The sequence below is a fragment of the Mytilus trossulus genome, chromosome 1, assembly GCF_036588685.1.
Source record: "Mytilus trossulus isolate FHL-02 chromosome 1, PNRI_Mtr1.1.1.hap1, whole genome shotgun sequence".
NCBI classification, from domain to species: domain Eukaryota; kingdom Metazoa; phylum Mollusca; class Bivalvia; order Mytilida; family Mytilidae; genus Mytilus; species Mytilus trossulus.
In genome coordinates, this window is record NC_086373.1 from 106,336,372 (window position 1) to 106,356,305 (window position 19,934).

The 19,934-nt window shown below is 30.8% G+C and overlaps 1 protein-coding gene across 12 annotated transcripts in view; it reads left to right on the forward strand.

The window, feature by feature from the left end:
* LOC134695971 (3',5'-cyclic-AMP phosphodiesterase 4C-like) overlaps positions 1-19,934 on the forward strand; it is a 230,171-nt gene that overhangs the window by 121,369 nt on the left and 88,868 nt on the right. Inside the window, exon 1 of one of the 12 annotated variants that reach the window (XM_063557501.1) lies at positions 2,280-2,449. The exons of 10 other annotated variants lie outside the window; for them this stretch is intronic. In XM_063557501.1, coding sequence (XP_063413571.1) covers positions 2,322-2,449 — 128 coding nt within the window. In that variant the 5' untranslated portion in view covers positions 2,280-2,321. Of the gene's footprint in view, positions 1-2,279; positions 2,450-12,562; positions 13,028-19,934 lie in introns of those variants that run through there. One more of the 12 variants, XM_063557494.1, reaches the window with a different exon arrangement.

The following is a 19,934-nucleotide window of genomic DNA, read 5'->3' on the forward strand; positions in this document are numbered from 1 at the left end:
AAGTTCCATTGGTCATAAATAGAACAAAACAGACCAGAAAACGGGTTGTGAACGGACTTTTATGATGACGGGTGGGGCATGGTTTCCATCTGTTAATGACTGTTGGGGCGGGGTTTTCGTCTGTTAATGACCGTTTGGGCGGGGGTTTTGTCTGTTAATGACTGTTGGGACGGGGTTTCTCTGTTAATGACCTTTGGAGCGTTGTTTCTCTGTTTAGAGAGATGTCCGTTTAATAAAACATTTTCCTGATTTTAATATCATATTCAAGTTGTTGAATTGCTTACCATATGTTTTCAAAAATTATAAAATTATAGAGAACATTAAGTTTTAATATTCTGAAATATTGCACTAAAATGAATGGCTAGTCTTCAATTTTTGCCATAGAAATCGTACAACTAATCGAGTTTGTTTTGGACATTTTGAATTTATGAAGATTTTCAAAGACATGGTTCATCAATGAAATAAACATAATAGTTCTTGAAGAACTGGACATTATCGTGATACATGGACTGCCTGTAGGACAGTGGTAATTTGACTGTGACAGGGATAATGACCTCGCCTTCGGCTCAGTCATTATCACTATATCAGTCAATACCACTGTCCTGTGGGCAGTCCGTATTATAGTATTAATGTATGGACTTTTTAATATTGGCCCTGTAACATACCCATACTCTGTCCGAGGCCATTATTAATATCAAGAGCATGTTACAGGGCCAATATGAGAAAGTCCATATATTGATACTTTATAAAGAAATAAATGACATTTTGATTTAATCGATGTCCCGTTTCATCTGTTCATAATGCATGACAGTGATTCGTAATGCACGGGTGTGATTTTGTAATGCATGACTAAGATTTCATAATGACTGGCTGTAGCAATTTCTCCGTTCATAATGACCAGATTTCAGGTGTAATGGGACTTTTAACTGTCATTAAAATTTAAAGGCAATTTTTAATGCTTAAAAAATTCTCCATTTTATTTTACATAACCAATTTTCTGATTAGTAATTTAATTCTTTCAACAATTTTCCATTTTAGTCTTTAATTCAATATAGCCTGCAACAGGTTTATTTTACACTCCTGGAATAGCCGTGTATTTACAAATTTGCAGTAAAAGTTTTTCCTGTTTCCTGCATTGAACAGTGCTTGTTATGTAAAAGAAGTGTTAAGGGAAAGAAATCGGGGAATAAAAAGGGGTCATTTTAAAGTTTTATGGGGTATCCTCTTAAAGCAGGTTGTTTTGTATGAAATATTTTAAAAATATTTTGTAACAGTTGAGCTGTGTATCATCTATGGATACCTGACTGACTCCATACTAGCTATTTCTCAGTGATTGATAATGAAACACAAGTATGCTGACGTAAGCATATTGATATGCTATAACTTTGAGAGAGCATCTGTTCATTAATAGCCGTCTTCTGATTAAATCTTTCATTATCTGACCTGAAAAATCAGATTCTGATGTATTGCAACATATCTTTGAAATTATATATATCCACACAAAAGTTTTGTGAAAACTACTTACAATCTTGTATGTATGAATGGTTTGAAGTAAATTACACATGTTCTGGGATATTTTAATCAAGAAAGTATAAATATAACTTGTGTATCTGACCTTTTTCTACTGTAATATTTTATCTTTGATATGTTGCAGTTATTTCCCTTTGTCTATAGACATAACCATGACAACACTTACGTCAGACTCTCAGTAAGATAGTGACATGGGCATTAATTGTAGCATAATAAATGTTCTAATCATTGGGTAATTAGACTTGCCAGAAGTTTTACATTCCTTAGCGCCAAATTCTCCTAACCCTGGTCAGACAAAGGTCATCAGTACTTGAAAGTTGTGGAAAGTTTTGAAACTTTGACCAGAAGATCCTATCAGATTGATATAGATGAGTGCTCTACATAGAATATTGTTATCTATTCTATTTCAATTTTAATTTTCCAATCATTTTAATGGTCTGATTAAGTTGCTCTTGTGAAGAATAAATAATCTGAAAAATTGATTAGAAGTTGAGGGGGGAGGGAGGGAAATAAGTTTATTATCAAAAAAATTGAAAAAGTGAATGAAATAGTATTATTAAAAATTTGTAGAAAATCAGATTAAATGTTTAATGAAATATATATGATAAACAGTAATATGTAAGTTTTATGTGAATAATGTAAATTCTTGTACAAAGAAAAGAGAGTAAAAGCGTTACAGTGTAGATATAATAAGCTCTGCCAGGTATTACGTAGAGAGCTGACTGATGCTTGTAAATTTGTCAAAGATTCTACTAGTTCTATGTCATTCTCACTGTCATGTTCTCCTTACAATGGCTGCAGCTGCTATCTATAGAAAGTTTAAAAAACTTGGTTTAGTTCCGAAACACGGTAAAAAACATAATCATGGAAATCCTAGAGTTAAACATCCGGATGATGATGATGAGGAGGATCGGGATACGTGAGTAATTTTACAGTATGACCTGTTTTATATGAACTTCCGTGTTTAACAGGAATGCATATGTTGTTTATCATAGTTATTTATTTATCTTGTGTAGAATTTCTTCATTAATTTCCACCAACATGTTGTTTTATAATGAGGTAACAGAAAGAAACATTGTAAATATCTCGTTTTGATGATTTAATTACCTCATGCACAACTTAAACTACTTTCTTGGTGTTAGCTGTGAATGTTTTAGGAATTATTTGAAGATGTTGATGTGTAAACAAAAAAAGGGGGGGATGATAAAAGATTTGAAGATTGAGAAGGGAATCATTATGGATATCTTGATAATACCTTTAAATTTTAATGTATGTTAAGATGAAGCATCATCGATGATAATCCCAAATATAGTTTTTTATTGCAAAGCTATTAATAATCTGGCTTTGACATGTATGTGCACTACTTTTGGTTTGTTTGTTGTTAGTCTGTTTTATTTTTTAGTCTTAGTAATACAAGTTGTTTCCTATTGTTTCATGAAATATGATTGAAGGTTTCTGTCCCAGTGACATACATTTAATACTTTTGAATCAAATGTATTTTTTTACTTTTGATTTATTTCTCAAGGACCTTTCATGACACACTAACAGTAGTTTTCAATGTGTCATTTACCATTATTAAGTACCAGTACAATTTTGTTTTGTTGCAGTAATTCATAATGACCCATATTTCACAGTTCAGCTATTTTATTGAAGTTTGGAAACCTTATGTAGTAAGTTACCATTTGTGGATCCAAGGGGAAAGTTACGGTGATTGGGAAACTAGGTTGGGACCCTCCTGCCCCTGTTAAAAAAAATGGCTGTATCCGCCCCTTCAACCATTGGTAAAGTCAAACACAGCAGTTATTTTATCATAATGATCTCCTTTTGTATAATTTTATGTCTAAAGTTTATTCTTTCATTAAGGTTCACATGTCATAAAGGGTATGACTTTTCAACTTTAACCTTAGGTTAATGAAATAGGGTATGCAGATGCATCGTGGGCTGGGAGTGAGGCATATACTTAGGTCTGGTTAATTTTTGCATTTTGACCCATTTGACCCCAATTGTAATAAATCCTTATCCAATTAGTGCCAGGCTTATAAAGTTTGTACTGTAGAACTTAGGTTGAGACTTGGTATGCTGATACATGTACATCATGAAATGTTAATTCATATACAGAAGGATTGTCAATCTGACCTTAAGTTTGACCTTCATCTTTAAGATAGTAAAACATTTCTAATTTATGTTCTGTGCATAACTTTTGTACCCTAGAAGTTTGAATGATAAAATTTGGTAGATCTTGGTAAGCAAAAGGATTATACTAACCTTGACCTTTTCCTTTGACCCCTATAATAGTAAAACATTGTCAGATTTGTGTTTGGTGCATCCCTTTTGTACTGTGGCACTTATATTCTTTAAATAAAGAATTTATTATTATATTATTATTATTATTGACAACAAATTTTGTATTCAAAAACTTGATGGGATCAGGATGTGTCAAATACCAAAAGTCTCCTTCACCGTTGATCTCTATACTAAAAGTCCATCTCAATTGTCATTATTTCAATTCTAAATTTCATGGTAGGAACTAAAACGCTTGTACAGAGGAGTACTAGTCCCACTTTCCAGACATCTTTAGTTGACTCTATATACAAATAAACTCATCATAGATACCAGGATCAAAATTTTATATTAACCCCAGTCATTGGTTTTGTCTAAAAAAGACTCATCAGTGACGCTCTAATAAAAAAATGTTTAAAAGACCAAATAGAATACAAAGTTGAAGAGCATTGAGGACCAAAAATTCCTAAAAGTTTTGCAAAATACAGCTTATAAGGTAATCTATTCCTGAGGTAGAAAAGCCTTAGTTTTTCAAAAATTCAAAGTTTTGTTTAAACAGCTAATTTATATTTATAAACACATATCAATGATAACTCATAGTCAACACAGAAGTGCTGACTACTGGGCTGGTGATACCCTTGGGGAAATAAATCTCCACCAGCAGTGGTATGGACCCAGAGATTGCAAATAAACTCATCATAGATACCATGGGGTCCATAAACCTTGTCATTGATTATTCTTGTAAAGAAAGGTCTGTACCAAATGTTGTTTCTTTCAAAAATTTGAAAAGGCCTTTTACATAAATTACATTTAAATGCTATGAAATTATGATTTGAATTTTATTTAAGATCAGATGAATGAAATAAAAATAAGCCATGCTGAAATGAATTAAGGGGGTACTAACCATGTTTTACAACTGGTTTTTGAAAAGCTTTTATTTTGCCATTTTGCTATTTTGGCAAAATACCTCTAAGTGAGACATTCAGACTCCGAGGAACTTTAGTTTATTTGGTCTTTCTATTGTTCCCATGTTGCATTTCTCTATGTTGTGAAAGAAAATAGGATTATGAGAGATGGTAGAATAAATTGATTTTTGATCAGTTTGATATAATTTTGAGATTTTTGAGGGTTTTTTTTGTACTGTTTGTAATATCCTTCTTATTATTATTACTTCCCCCTGTATCAGGAAGACAGATGCCATTGATCGATATTTGGCCATTTGATATATTTTCCTTTCTCTTTACACATTTTCACTCTGGGATTGAACTGTAAATATGTGTGTGTTTATTTTTGGAATTGTGAGTGTTTTAGCAGATGATGGACAGATACAATAATATACTACAACACTGAGGAAATGTTTTACCATTATCTTTATAGCTTTATCATTGTTCTCACATTAAGAAGGGGTGTTTTCCAGGGGTGGGGAGAAATATAGCAAAGATACAGAGATGTTTCGTATTTAATCATTGTTCAGACACTATGAAGGGGGATTTTCTGTTGGTGTGCAGATATATATCTAAGATGAAGCTATTTTATCTATAGGTGGATAGTTAGTGAAGATAGGAGATATTTTGACATTATAAAATGGGGGGACAGATAATAGCAAAGATGATTAAGAGAGCTGTGGTGTACTGGTTAGTGCATTGGACTACTAACACAATGGTTCCTGGTTCAATTCCCGTTTGGGATGAAAATTTCAGGAACTCAATTTTCGGCTTTCCCTTGACGCAATTTGCAAGTATGGTCTTGAGGAAATGATGATAGTCTGTCGGAAGGGGACGATAAATGGCTTACCCATATTAAGAGAGAGCCATATCTCTTGCATGTTAAAGACACCCTTGTAGATTTCTAAAAAAGAGTAGGCTAATGCCGCTACAAGGCAGCACTCCCACCCCCAAAGAGGACAGGGATTAATATAAGTTGCAAAAACTTGTTTCCCAATCCACTATAAATAAATATGTTTAAACTAAAGATGAGTAACGGTATATCAAGGATGGCAGGATTGTTTAAATAGGACACATATAGAGCATAGATGGGCAGATTTTGTTCATAGAGGCCCAGATTTATATCAAAGATTGTCTAATTTGTATGAAGAGGGATTAACCTATATATTAAAGAAAGGGAGATTTTGTCCAGAGGGGGAGACATATAGCAAAGATGAGGATATATTAAGTTTTTGATGACTGCTCTAATATTGAAAAGAGAGACAGATTTATAGCAGAGATGAGATTTTGATAAGCATGGGGTATAGTGTGTTTGGAAGTTTGTTAGTCCATCTATCAATCCTCACACTGCTCTATACTTGTATCTGCTTATTATCTTAACCACTAATCTGAATTTGAATAACACTTCAGAATCTTAACCATCTTTGCTCAAAGTTGCCATAGGGGTAAACAAAATATCTCTCCACCGTACTTACATCATTAAGGTTATAGTTACTTATTTCATCACTGTTCTAACATTAGAAGGTGTAACATAAGATTAGTTCTAACTTCAAGCAAAGGAGGGTTTTCAGTATCTTTTTATATTTCTAACTTAAGGGTCAGGGGGTTGTTTGTGTGGGGGCACATATATAGGCAATATGCAGAGATTGCACATCATTATTATCATCAATTTTTAAAATGAAATGACTACAAATCTTTACAATAAACTTAATGGCAGTATTAAGAAATTGAATTCAATTTAGATTAATTACTACTTCTGTAACGGAAATTTGAATTTTTGAAGTCACAAAAAAAATGATTCCAAGTGAATAGATACAAACAGCTTTCCCTGCCGTTCTACCCTTCAATATCAGTGTCCTGTAATAGTATGTTTTTACACAATTTGAAATCTGATATGGTTGACAATTCTGGTTGTTCTTTCCATAGATCATACAGCTGATGTTCATTTCTATAAATGAGTAGGTTTGTTAAATATCCATAATCAGTCCTAAAATTCTGTGAAATTAACTTTAGCCATAAAAATATGACAAAATATGTACTTATATCATACAAAACAAATTCTACAAGCTCTAACAAATATCATAATTTTAAAAAAGAATTATAATTTTGACTAGTTCTTGTATATATTTTTAGTAGATTTTACTTCTAAGGAAATTATAGCCACATGCAAGTACCTTCCTACCCTTTTGTTGGGATGACGTATCTTTTTAAAACTATTTTGTTTTGGATCTAAAGGGTGGCCAATGTTTATGAAAAAGGCCTTACAAATGCATAAGAACAGGAATTTTGGCTAAAATCTTGTAAAGTACCATCCTATTGAAGCTGTCAACATTTTTAAAATAAACATTAGACAACAAAACTGTTAAGTTATCTATCTTTTCCATGTTTTAGATATTTAATACAGTGTTTTACCAGTTTACATATGGTTTAACTCAGTTTGATTATTAGGGCCTTTGTAAGTAGAAATAAGAAAATGTGGTATGAGTGCCAATGAGACAAGTCTCCATCCAAGTCACTATGTGTAGAAAGTAAACAAGGCCTTGTTGCCATGAATTCTCCTTTGACAGGTAAAACTTAGTTAACACATATTTGTGAGTTATTGCTTTGTTTTTTCTTTTACCTTTATTAATATGACATGTTTTTAAACTATATATAATTGTCATAATTATGATAAATATCTCATTTTAAAACCTCTTCTTGTGTGGGATATCCATTATACCTTTGTTTCAACATTATTTAAATTATTTTAAACATATTACATGAGATGTAAACATAAATAAAACGAGATTCATGTAAATTCTCAAAATCTAAAGTGATTGTTACAACAGAAAGTGCAGTAAAGAAATTGTTTTTTTATGTAATTTTTTTCTTAAACAGAAGCTTGATCAACTGATTTATTCATTTTAAATGTGACGATATAAATATTAGAGTTATTTCCCTTCTGCCATGTTTAAATTTTCTAGAACTTATTTGAGGAATAATATTTTGTGAAGGAAGGAGAATTTGCTCTGTTATCTTCTAAAACATTATATAAAATAAACATGTAAAAAGATGGGAACATACAATGAATCAATACAGTAAAAAGGATAAGTTTGTAAAAAGATGGAAACACGCAATAATACAATACAATTTAAAGGATGTGTTTGTGAAAAGTGACACTTGATGAATCCACCATATTTGTTTTATAAATGAAATAAAAGATAGGAAAGGGAAGAGTGCAGCATTTTTTATAAACTTTTCAGAACTCTGATTTTATAGATAGTATTGCAGCTGTGTATTTTAAAGAGATTTGAGAAATGTAAAAGATATTCCTTTCAACAAGATATTTTTTTCCTTGAGAATCACAAAAATGTATCTAACCCATGATAAGGCAAGGTAACACACTTTAAAATTAACTATATTGTTATCAATTCAATTCAAGTTAAAATATGAAGATGATACTTTTATGACATTATTTATGATAGAAAGTATTTTTGCAAATCACACAAAGATGATACAGATATTTTTTTTTTAAATTCTTGAAATTATAAGAATGTAAGTTGATTTTTATGCCCAGTCTATGATGAAAGTGTGCTAAATAAGGTTAAAGTTAATACCATCAACTTTTGATCACATCAACTTGAAATTAAATAAACATGTTTATTGTCATATAAACTTTTGAAATATATGCCAAACTAGAGTTTTGACCCATATTGTTGTTTCAGATTAAGATTATTTTATGTAAAAATCAAAGTTCTGACAACTCTGAAAGAATCCTAATCAGTAATAAATCATATAATAATAAACAGTATCTGTTTGATAGGAAAAAATTACCTCTGATGAGTTGTTGTTGATGAAATTTTTGTCTGAGTATTTTTGATTTTATCCTCATTAAACATTGGCAGAGGTAACCCATAGTTTGATATACAGATATAGTGTAACTTATCTCTCTGCTAAAATAGATTAAATTAACTGATATATTCTGAATATTTTTTTTCTCTCTATTTTTGTTATTCTTTCACCTACATAAACACAAGCTGTTAAATGTCATCTACCTGAAAGTTTTATCTTAATGCACTTCAACTTTGTTCTTTATTTTGCCTTTAAAATATTTTCATGTAGAGTATCATTGATGACTGGGTCTTTTGTAGATGATCAGGTCTTAGGTTCAAAATTTTAATCCTGGTATGTGTTATGAATTTAATTGCAACTATAAAGTTGTGATCCTAAGATTTGGCTCTTTCTAATATGGAGTTGTTGTATGATTGTCAAGAAGACAACTATCCACCAACAACCAAAGGGATAGGGTGTTCCAACTATATTTCCCCATTCAAATGCATTGATCGGCCCCCAAAAAAGGGGGTTCCAACCCCTGGAACCCCCCTGGATCCGCTAATGGAAAAAGAGCCGAAAGATACCAAAGGGACATTAAAACTCATAAGTTGAAAGTAAACTGACAGTGCCATGGCTAAAAAAGAAAAAGATGTATGATGAAAGTTAGTGATTCTAAGCAATCCTACATTCCATTGTTGTCAGTATTTCATAGAATTATTCAAACTTTTAAACAGAAGCTTCTTCATCTGTTTATGATGAACAAAAATCAAGACTCCACAATAATATTTTGAAAATATTTTTTTCATTTTTTTTTTTATGCTTTATTGAAAAAATTGTCATAATTTTGTATTACATGTAGTAGTTAACATTTACATAGAGTTTAGGTTAACAAAATTAGACCTCAATAATTTTGTCAAACCTTCTTTGAATGTTAAGAGACTATCAGATGCTGATATCTTCTCATCAATAAATAGCTAAGACATCCATTTCAAGCTACCACTTACATTTTATCAAACTTATATCTTGTACTGGCATCCAACAGTATGTCAAGTTCAACATGTCAGTTTCTTTACATTCTCATTCAGTCATGATTTAAATAATATCATCTCTTGTTGAGTAGGAGGCCCTTTTAAATTATATTTTGGTCAATACAAACAAAGGCCAAGGTCGGAGCAGTTATAAAAAGTCAGAAATTTGGGCAAATTGTTTGTTTCTCTTTGTTACCTATCTTGCCCATAACTTAAATTTAACTTTATACACTTGGAGCTGAAACATGCCTCAGGGAAGGTAGGACTCAAGAATTAAGAATCCAACAAAAATTATCTGTAGACTCTTGGTATTTCATTATTTTAAAACAATTAAAGAAATATATACTGAAATGAATGTCAATCAGAACAGTTTTTGACAAAATTTTCCTGTTTTCAATATTTCAATATAAGTCCCATCATCAAAGCTGGTTGTTTCAGATTAACATATCTACATAACTTTACATGGAAGTACAAACTTCATTGAAAACAAAGCATAATAGGTATTGAAGCCTTCAGAACATCTTTTTTCAAAACTTTTGGAAATTAAAAATTGAAGAATACATTGTATTTGTTCAAAGAAACTGGTTTCCAATTTATTCATTTTCAATTGAACTCTGGGTGTGTTTGCATTGCTCTTCTTTTGTAATTCTTTATTTCTGTATGGAATTGAATGTGAAATGTGTTCCACAAATCTGCAATGAAAAGTGAATTTTGAGAAGATTTCTGTTTTAATAGTTTTCTTTCTGACAACAAATCTTATTATTGTTTTTCTTTGTGAAGGTGTTATGTTTCCATGTGATTTGATTAATTTCGATGTAATAGTTTATATTAAACCTATGCACATTAGAAACAACATATGTGAAGTTATATTGCATTCTGCTACAACATCAAAGATTCAAAGATCATGTCTGGAACAGGTCCAACATACACAGACTAAAAAGATGATGGCATTCTCTGATTATACCTGCTGGTTTAAATACTGTACATCAAGAAAGGTTCCTGTTTTGTGTGAAGACTGCCATTAAACTTGGTATTGATCATTAACAGATACTTCTAAATAGTTCTTAGTACAGTACTGAGGATGTTGAGGAGGAAGTCACTTGTGGTTTTTATTCACCGAAGCAAACGGTTTTAGATGGCACATTTCACTACTATTAAAAGATGAGTGTTAAACTGTCATTGTCATTGGAAAAAATCAGGCACTGGATATAACAGTCCTAATTAATTTATTTAATTTTTTTTAAACAATTCTGTTTTCTGTATTAAGTTTTTTAGGTTCAGGTTATTAGAGGTTGCCTTAGTTCAGGTCCATTGTTATTTCAATCATCACTTGTTTGCACCATTTGATATTAGAAAAAAATCCTATCAGATGATGTTACCTTAATTTAACAGATCATTTCTTATCAGTTAGAATATACATAAACCAAGGAAATTTGGTGCTATAGGTTACCCTGTAAGGTGTCAAGGTCATATTTGGATGTCAAGGTTGGATATATGCATGGTGTTAATGATGAAACATAGCATTAGGTAGTATGTAAAAACTTGTATATAGAATATCAGTTGTTTATTATGACCTTTTAATCTTAGAAAAAGGACAATTTTTAAAAAAAGGTGTTCTACTTGTGTTGAAATTTGCATGTAAACTTCAGATCAAATTTGTATAAAACGGGGACACACAATTACAGGACCAGAACCTGCAATAATGAATGATGTGCAAATTAAAAAACTATATTCCTGAATCAATACATGGCTTTGATTAGGTTTGAATATGTAAAGTCATTATCACTCTCTAGAGTAAATGAAAGAAAAACATGAAACAAATAGAAATAAAAGAAAATAAGGGAATCTTTGAATGAAACTTTGATACTAGGTCTGCAAATAGGTCAGCATAGATGAAATTTTCAGTTTTTTTCTGTCAGGATCTACTGCCCTTAAATGGTGAGGATGCCGTTGTTTTTGGAAAAAAAACTATAAAAAATAGGGGAACTGCTATTTTGCATGTTGCGTGTTGCGTATGTAACCATGGTTGAGTTAGGAAGCATTGCTGACCATCAGTACACATTAGCAAAAACCATGGTTGAAAGCATGGAGAACCAATGTTTGACCATGGTCAACCTAGTTTTTAACAGGGTCAACCATGGCCACATTTTGCAGGGACAGTTCTTTAGAGCCTTTCGTTTCATTTGTTTAGGAATCGAGGGATCAAGGTTATCTTGTTTAATTCATGTGTTGTAGTTGACAGCTTAGAGTGCTCAAGCTTTGTATATTGAAAAAAATAAGGAACAATTTTATATATATTGTATTTCATATATTTTTATGTTTTGGTGCTGAAATGTGTGACGAAAGTTCTAACAATGAATCCTATTATGTAATAGACACAAAGCCTATCTCACAAAGAACTTTAAAAAATGTTTAATCATACCTGCAGTTATTTATTTATATCTTTTGCAATAGGGTTTGTTTAAATATTGGGAACCAAGGTGTGTTCTATAAGATCAAAGGTACTGAAATTAAATATTTCATGTGTTGATGCCTTCCATTTACAATCAGATCTTTTCTGACTACAAATTATTTACAATATTTGAATAGTTAAGTATTGGACTGATTGATTTATGTACTTATATGTACGTGAATGCCTATTTTATCTTTTTAAACCTACCAAACATGATTACGATCATTATCGATACCTGCTTGATCAATCTATTTATTTTACAACGTAAAACTTTCTGAGATGATTTGTAAAACTTTCAGAGACGTTACATTAAAGAAAGCATGGGAATAAAGTTTGTTTTTGTGGAAAATGTTGTGTTTAGGAAGTAATTAGCACAAGCGTTCATTTAAGACGTAATAATTGTAACTCTATCTTATCATAAGTTTGTACACCAGCTGGGAAAGTTCTCATCTTTGATGTAAAAAATATCAATATGTATAAATAGGATGTACCATTTGTATGGAAGTCACTGATTATAATACATCAAATTCTGATTTAATCAAGTTTACAAGATCTTCTCAAATCATTTTCTTCTGTTTCATTTAGAAATTAACGGAGGTTAAAAGAGAACTTTCAGATAATTATAAATTTCCTGGAGTTTATGAACGATATGAATTAACAAGCTTTTTGAGGGTGAATATTTATTTACCTATTTTTAATGTAACTTGTTTTTCTTGAATAAGTATAACTGTGTCATATCAGCTTGAGCCTGACTAGGAATTAATGTGTGAAATGACCGAAACCAGAATGGATGTATCGGAAAATGAGGGCGTAGAGTTAGATGATGTTTTTAGTATGGATTCAGATAGGAGCAGGTCTGTCATTGAACAGCTAGTCAAGGAGAAATTTCAAACTCCAGATAAATTTTTGTTTAAACGTTCATCATCATGGATGAATAGACCGAAATCTGTCAAACGACATGAAAAAATTAAAGCTGCCAGGTAAGAAACAGTTTAATTTATTTTTTTATAGTTAAAAGCAATATATTATTTTCTCATACTGGAATTTATATCATTTTGTACTTTTTTTTATGTACATATATTTGAATTGTGTCTTCAAGATTTGTAAATTAAATATACCTGTAATTTTATACTACTATATAGTCTAAGGAAACAATGTTATCTATATGGACACTACACTAACAACATATTAGATGTAGTATCTAACCTAGGGACTGTTTATAAACCTACACTATAATATAAGGGTCAAAATAGCCCACAGTCAAATAATTGGGCCACACAAATCATTGTCAACCAGTATAAAAAGTAACCTCTTACTTGAATCTATGTAGGTGTAAAAAATATTTGAGAATTAGGTTGTTAGATATAGTTTCTGAAAGAGTTGCCACTGTTTTTAAAATCTTAGGCCCAAAGCAGATGTAGATGGACATTGTTATTTTACTCTTTTTGAAATAAATAATAACCAAGAGTCAAATATACTTTGAAATGAAAGAAAAGTATGCTAAAAAGATAAATATGAAAAACAATCAATAAAAAAGTGACAATATAAAATGGTCTATTTGATAATTGATAACTTGTAGATAATAAATCTTTATCCATGCATGTGGTATGAGAGTTTCTTGTATTTTGTCAGTTATATTTTTAACATCAAAAGATATTTTAAAAAGTGGTTGGTAAAGACTTCAAATTGAAATTGCTCAGGTTGAACCTGGACAGACTGCTGATATTATTCTGTGGTCAAATCTCCTATACCATAGCTTCAATCGTTTCAATAGTTTTATATCAACTCTAGATCAAGCTTGAACTGAAGTGACCAGTTGTGATAACAAATGTTAACTGTCAGGATTTACACAGGCAATTCTGGGGGAAATGGTCATCTTAGGGAACTATTGGTTAATATAAGATAATGAGATGTTTCCATTGTATTTACTAACTAAAGGAACTTTATATAAAGCTCATCACACCCCACTTGTATTAATTGGTCAAGTCTTTTGAAATAAGTATACATCAAAGCTCTGGTCAAGTCTTTAGAAATAAGTATACCTCAAAGCTCTGGTCAAGTCTTTTGAAATAAGTATACCTCAAAGCTCTGGTCAAGTCTTCAGAAATAAGTATACCTCAAAGCTCTGGTCAAGTCTTTAGAAATAAGTATACCTCAAAGCTCTGTTCAAGTCTTTAGAAATAAGTATACCTAAAAGCTCTGGTCAAGTCTTTTGAAATAAGTATACCTCAAAGCTCTGGTCAAGTCTTCAGAAATAAGTATACCTCAAAGCTGACTGGTCAAGTCTTTAGAAATAATTATACCTAAAAGCTCTGGTCAAGTCTTTTGAAATAAGTATACCTCAAAGCTCTGGTCAAGTCTTCAGAAATAAGTATACCTCAAAGCTCTGGTCAAGTCTTTTGAAATAAGTATACCTAAAGCTCTGGTCAAGTCTTTTGAAATAAGTATACCTCAAAGCTCTGGTCAAGTCTTTTGAAATAAGTATACCTCAAAGCTCTGGTCAAGTCTTTTGAAATAAGTATACCTAAAAGCTCTGGTCAAGTCTTTTGAAATAAGTATACCTCAAAGCTCTGGTCAAATCTTTTGAAATAAGTATACCTCAAAGCTCTAGTCAAGTCTTTTGAAATAAGTATACCTCAAAGCTGTGGTTCCAAACCAATTAAAAATGATTGCTAGCAAATATCCAAAGTTTTAATGAAGAGCCTAAGATATTAAGTTTCGTTCAAACCTTGCAATTTAATTAGTTTATCATATTATGTGGTGAGGAGCTCCGTTCAATAAATGATTATTGGAAATAATGTTTTGAAAAAATGTAAAAAGGTAAAGTCTGAAAGCATCGATATAATTTCTATAAAAATAAAGGACATTTTTAAGAAGCTTAGCATATCATAAGAAAACCATTATGGGACAGCATTAGAGAACATGTTTTATGCAAATACCATTAATGCTGCTTTTATTTCTTGGTTATTAGACATGTATTAGCATTAAGCTCAGTCATTAGACATTATTATGGGTTTCTAATGTTAAAGTTAAGTAAAAGAAAAGTATACAACAATTTACAATGAACATTTTTTTTTTCATTTTAGAACAAATATGTTTTTATAATAACTCAGTACAAGAACTTAATTAAAAACTGATGCTGCTAAAATTCAGTGTATGGATTGTGCACTTATTTGTGAAGTTAGGGAGAGGGAGCGAAGTTAGGGAGAGGGAGCGGTCCTTTCATGAGCAAATAAACTTTTGTTTTGTTTGAATTATAAAGTTTTATCATAAATGATGACTTTATCAATTAGATATTAAGAAATTATCATATCATAAGGAGTTAAAATTTTGTTCAGGGCCAGGTTAAAATAGCGTCAATAGAACATAGAAAATTGGTTGAAAAATCTGTTGAAAATTAATAAGTGAAAAAAATTTCATCATGTATTATCTATTATTACATGTTAAAATATTGTATATTTATTTCTTTGAAAATTTAATTTGATCTTATAATAAGATTTTTTTTTACTTTTAAGGGTAAAACGTTATTCTGACGGTGAAATAACTTGCTATTCAAGGTAACATAATTAATAGGTTTGTTTACAAACAGAATCTAATAGATTGTGGTGATCAAATCTTCACTAATTCATACAGAGTGTTTAGTGCTTATAGTTTTATTTACCACTTAAAACAAATCTAACAAGAAAATTGATTATATATAACACAATTTACTGAGGCAGATAGTTCTGTCAAAGTAAATATTTATTGGCAGTGAAATTGATTCCCAAAACAACTATCTCTGTAGGATGTTTCTTAAAAGAAAAGCTTTGCAATGTCCAACATATAAAACTTTTTCCTCCTTGGACGTGAGATTCTATTTGATCAAATGATGATTAGGGATTGATGATGGGTTACATTGACTATCTCAAATGTCTCCGATAAAAAATACGATAAAAAACACGATTCATTTCATTAGAAGAAGACTGATGGGAATTGATTGGTATTCTGGATATCATTAAGTCTTGTTGATTTCAATTTCTGAATATAGTTAGAATTGGTACCTATACTTTGTTTCTTGTGATGGAGAACATATTTTGCATACTTTGATTCTGAACATGTTTGTAATATTTGTAACTGGTTGACTTTTATTCTTTACTGGACATTCTGATGGAAATTTAATATAAATTGAAATATTTGTATCGGCAATTTATACTTAAAACAAAAATAAAAATCAACAACGTCATAAAGTTAATGGAATATTATGGTGAATGTCTACAAATATTATAAACCTGCTGGAATTAAATAAATGTCATAATTCCAAAGCAAAAAACAATAGGCAGAAGTCAAGATATGGACATTTGTTTGTCAAGGTTACAGATACCTACGTAGAAATGTACAAAGAACCAAATATGTCTTGGCATCTGTAATCTGTCTAATTTTTCATTACAATCAGACTTGATATTGACATCTCCTGCCGTTTTACACACAAATTGGCTGATTCTTTATGAAAAATAACCTCCATCAAATGATTCTTTAATGAAAAAATTACTAAATTCTCCATATGATCTTTTATTAAAAACTATATATGGAGTTTTATAAGATTAGATTTTACTTAAGTCATTTATTTCAGTTATCTATAGTCCAGTGCTTAAAAGTTAGTTCAGGATTTTCTTGAACCGGTGATTGCTTTTGGTTGAGATATATGTAATCATGTGTTGACAGTCAGTTAAGCAATGTTTTAAAAATTGCTTTAATTTGGTTAAGCAATATTCTAGCTAGGATGTTATCAAATCAACATAACATCTATCTAATATTGGCAAGGATTGTCAGTTTTCATGCCGAAGAGCTTTCTGGTTCTCTTCCCCAATAATAAGTGAGTCGAGATTGCTGAAGGTGCTGTTTATCACCAACAAACTGATAAATAGTTACCTTTGGAAAGACTTAAATCATTTATTACAGAGCTTTCTTATTTGCTAATCAATTTAGGAATAGATCGTAATAATCTTTTAAAAGTTTCCCATTCATTCCACATTTGTCAACTTCATATTAGATTTTTCCTTTTTGCTTGGCAAAAAAATATCCTTATTAAAAAACACTGAATAATATTAAATAAAATTTAAATTGAGGTGAATGGTAAAGTTGACCTGAAGTATTTAGAGATGTCATTGAATGTGCCAAGGCATGTTCATACCTTAATTAAATATTGATTCTAAGATTAAATATTCTCATCAAATTTGCGATGTATTTGGTCTGTATAAAATTAATTTAGGATATTTTCATTTTCCCTTTTATGAATTTATAGATATGTTTTGTTCTTTTTACATAAAATGCAGAATCTGATAATGAAGTTTGTGACATTAAAACATGAGATGTGTTGCTATTGATTGGTATGTCAGAGTTCTGTCAGATGACAGCTAAATGTGTTTATAGTCAATGAAAGCCTATTCCAACAAGTTAATAGTATAGTAAAGATAAAGCCATAATTGTGGCTGTAAGAAGTCAGTAAAAGTTTACATGGTTGTAACGTGTTTGATCATATTGATGAACGTTTACGCTTTGCTCTGATACAAATGTTAAGGCTGATGAGCATGTGTTTTTCCTCTTGTAAAGATGTTAAATTAGGTTCAGGACAATTAGAACAATATGTTTATTTAACTAGTATGATGTAGTACACCAGTATTGACAATCATACAACATCTTATTTTGAAAGCCAGATATGATGTCTATGTTTTAACATATTTGACTTTGAGGACATTATATGATGTCCATGATTTACAATGTTAAGAGTTACAAGTGGTAGTTAACTTGACCAATAATACTTGACTCAATTTTTTAAACCATTGTGATAGTAATTTAAAAAAATGTTTCAAAATTCTGATAAAACTTTCTGATTATGTTTTTTTATTGGACCCTTTTCAAGCCTCTTCATTCTATACAGGCTGTAGCTTGTGTATCCTGGAGTTGTTCACAATATTTTTGAAAACCACATTTGCATAAATCCCCCTAACCAATTATATATGTGGGTTATCATGGGGTATCACCTTAATCATTTAAAAATACAAATCAGTTAAAGAAAATGTTAATAAGTGTTCATGTTTTATTTGTAAGTTGAGATTGTTTGACAGGAGCACTCTGAGTTGTCCTGTTTGACAGTTCTATCAAGATAAGACTTTACAAATGGTTCCATAATCTGTTAGTAACTTATATGTAATCGATACCATGGCTTGCTGTATGTATTTGGTTATAAATGAGGAGTTAAATGAATTGGATGTTATAATGCATACTCATTACAGAAACACGTACCAGGGGATTTAAAGGGATAGAAAGTTTGATCTTGGTGGTTGTGAGAATTCAGAAATAAATGTCAGAATTGCTAATTAGACATGATGAAACTAAGTATCAGAACTTTTAATCAAATGCCATTGTTAACCATCTTCTTTTCATCGGTCAAAGTCCGTTAGCTCCATCTGTGGCTTTTACATACAAGATGTTGTTAGGACGTAACAATTAGGTATTATGATGTGACATGTTTGTATACCACAGAATCAATACAAATATGTAGTCACGTAATGTAACTAGTCTAATGATATCAGGTTCGCACTCATAACATTTTCACCAGAGAATTGTTTAAAAAGATAATGCAAATGTCTTTATTTTGAATTTTTTATATGTATTGTGTTGAAAAAGTTATTGGTAATGTTCAAATTGTGTAAATCACTCATGAAAAGAATTTAAAGTTAATTGAATGAAACGGTTGACAACTGAAAAAAAATCAAAGAAAAACCTGTAAAGTAACTTTTTTCATGTTCATTTATATCAGTCATGCATGCTACTAAACAAAACCATGTTTAAGCAGGATTATGAAAAAGAAGGAGTTCTAGTATTGCATTATATGTCTCTTATGTGTTGCGTTACTCTTTGATTAATTTGTTTGTAAACTTATGTGTTGCGTTACTCTTTGATTAATTTGTTTGTAAACTTATGTGTGCATTGAATATTTTGACACATGCAGTTTAGGTTAGGCTTTCAAGCCTTTCATTATTGTAACTAACAGTTAGAGGTTAAGGAGTCCAAGTTGTTTTTTGCCTTTGATCCATACATATATTAAGCTAATATTGTGGTTATCTAGCATGCTCTTGGTGTTCTTAATTTGTACCTGTTTAGTTGATAAAGGCATTTCAATAGGGGTTAGAATTTCCCCTACCTATCATATTTTATGCCTCCAAATGCCTACCCACTTTTATACCTAAAAATGCATACCCTCAAGTGTTTTAATGTTAAGTGAATGTTCACAAGGATTGTATAAGTATGGTAAACACCCATTAAATTCTTGATTGTTACACAATTGTTAGTGGTTCCTTTGTCATGTATGTACTCCAAGTAAAACAATGGAGCAAAACTGAGAATTCTTACCTTCCTACTATGAGGAAGACATTAACACATAGATAATTGATTGGCCTAATGTGAACTCAACATAACACATGTCACCCAAGCATTGTCAATATGCTGTCATGTCTTATAATGTCATTCACATGTCACCCAATCATTGTCTTAGTGACATATCAAACTCAATATGTTGTATTATCTTATAATGTCATTCACATGTCAATGTTTTTAGTTTCATCCTAGACTGAGTTTTCAGTTACTTGCAAATCATCAAAAGTGTATCCTGCTCCAATGCTTCATATCTTTGCTCTATACATGAACTTGTACAAGTCAATTATATACCTACCAAAATCTTCTGTATTCTTCTATATGTCAGTTACTTGTCAAAGATAAATGGTAATCATCTGTCACCGTTGTCAATTACTTTTCAAAGATATATATATAGTTTCCTTAAGTGGGCTTCAGTTGACAGTATTTGTCAAAGATATATGGTGTATCTTTGTGTTTGTCAGTAACTTTATA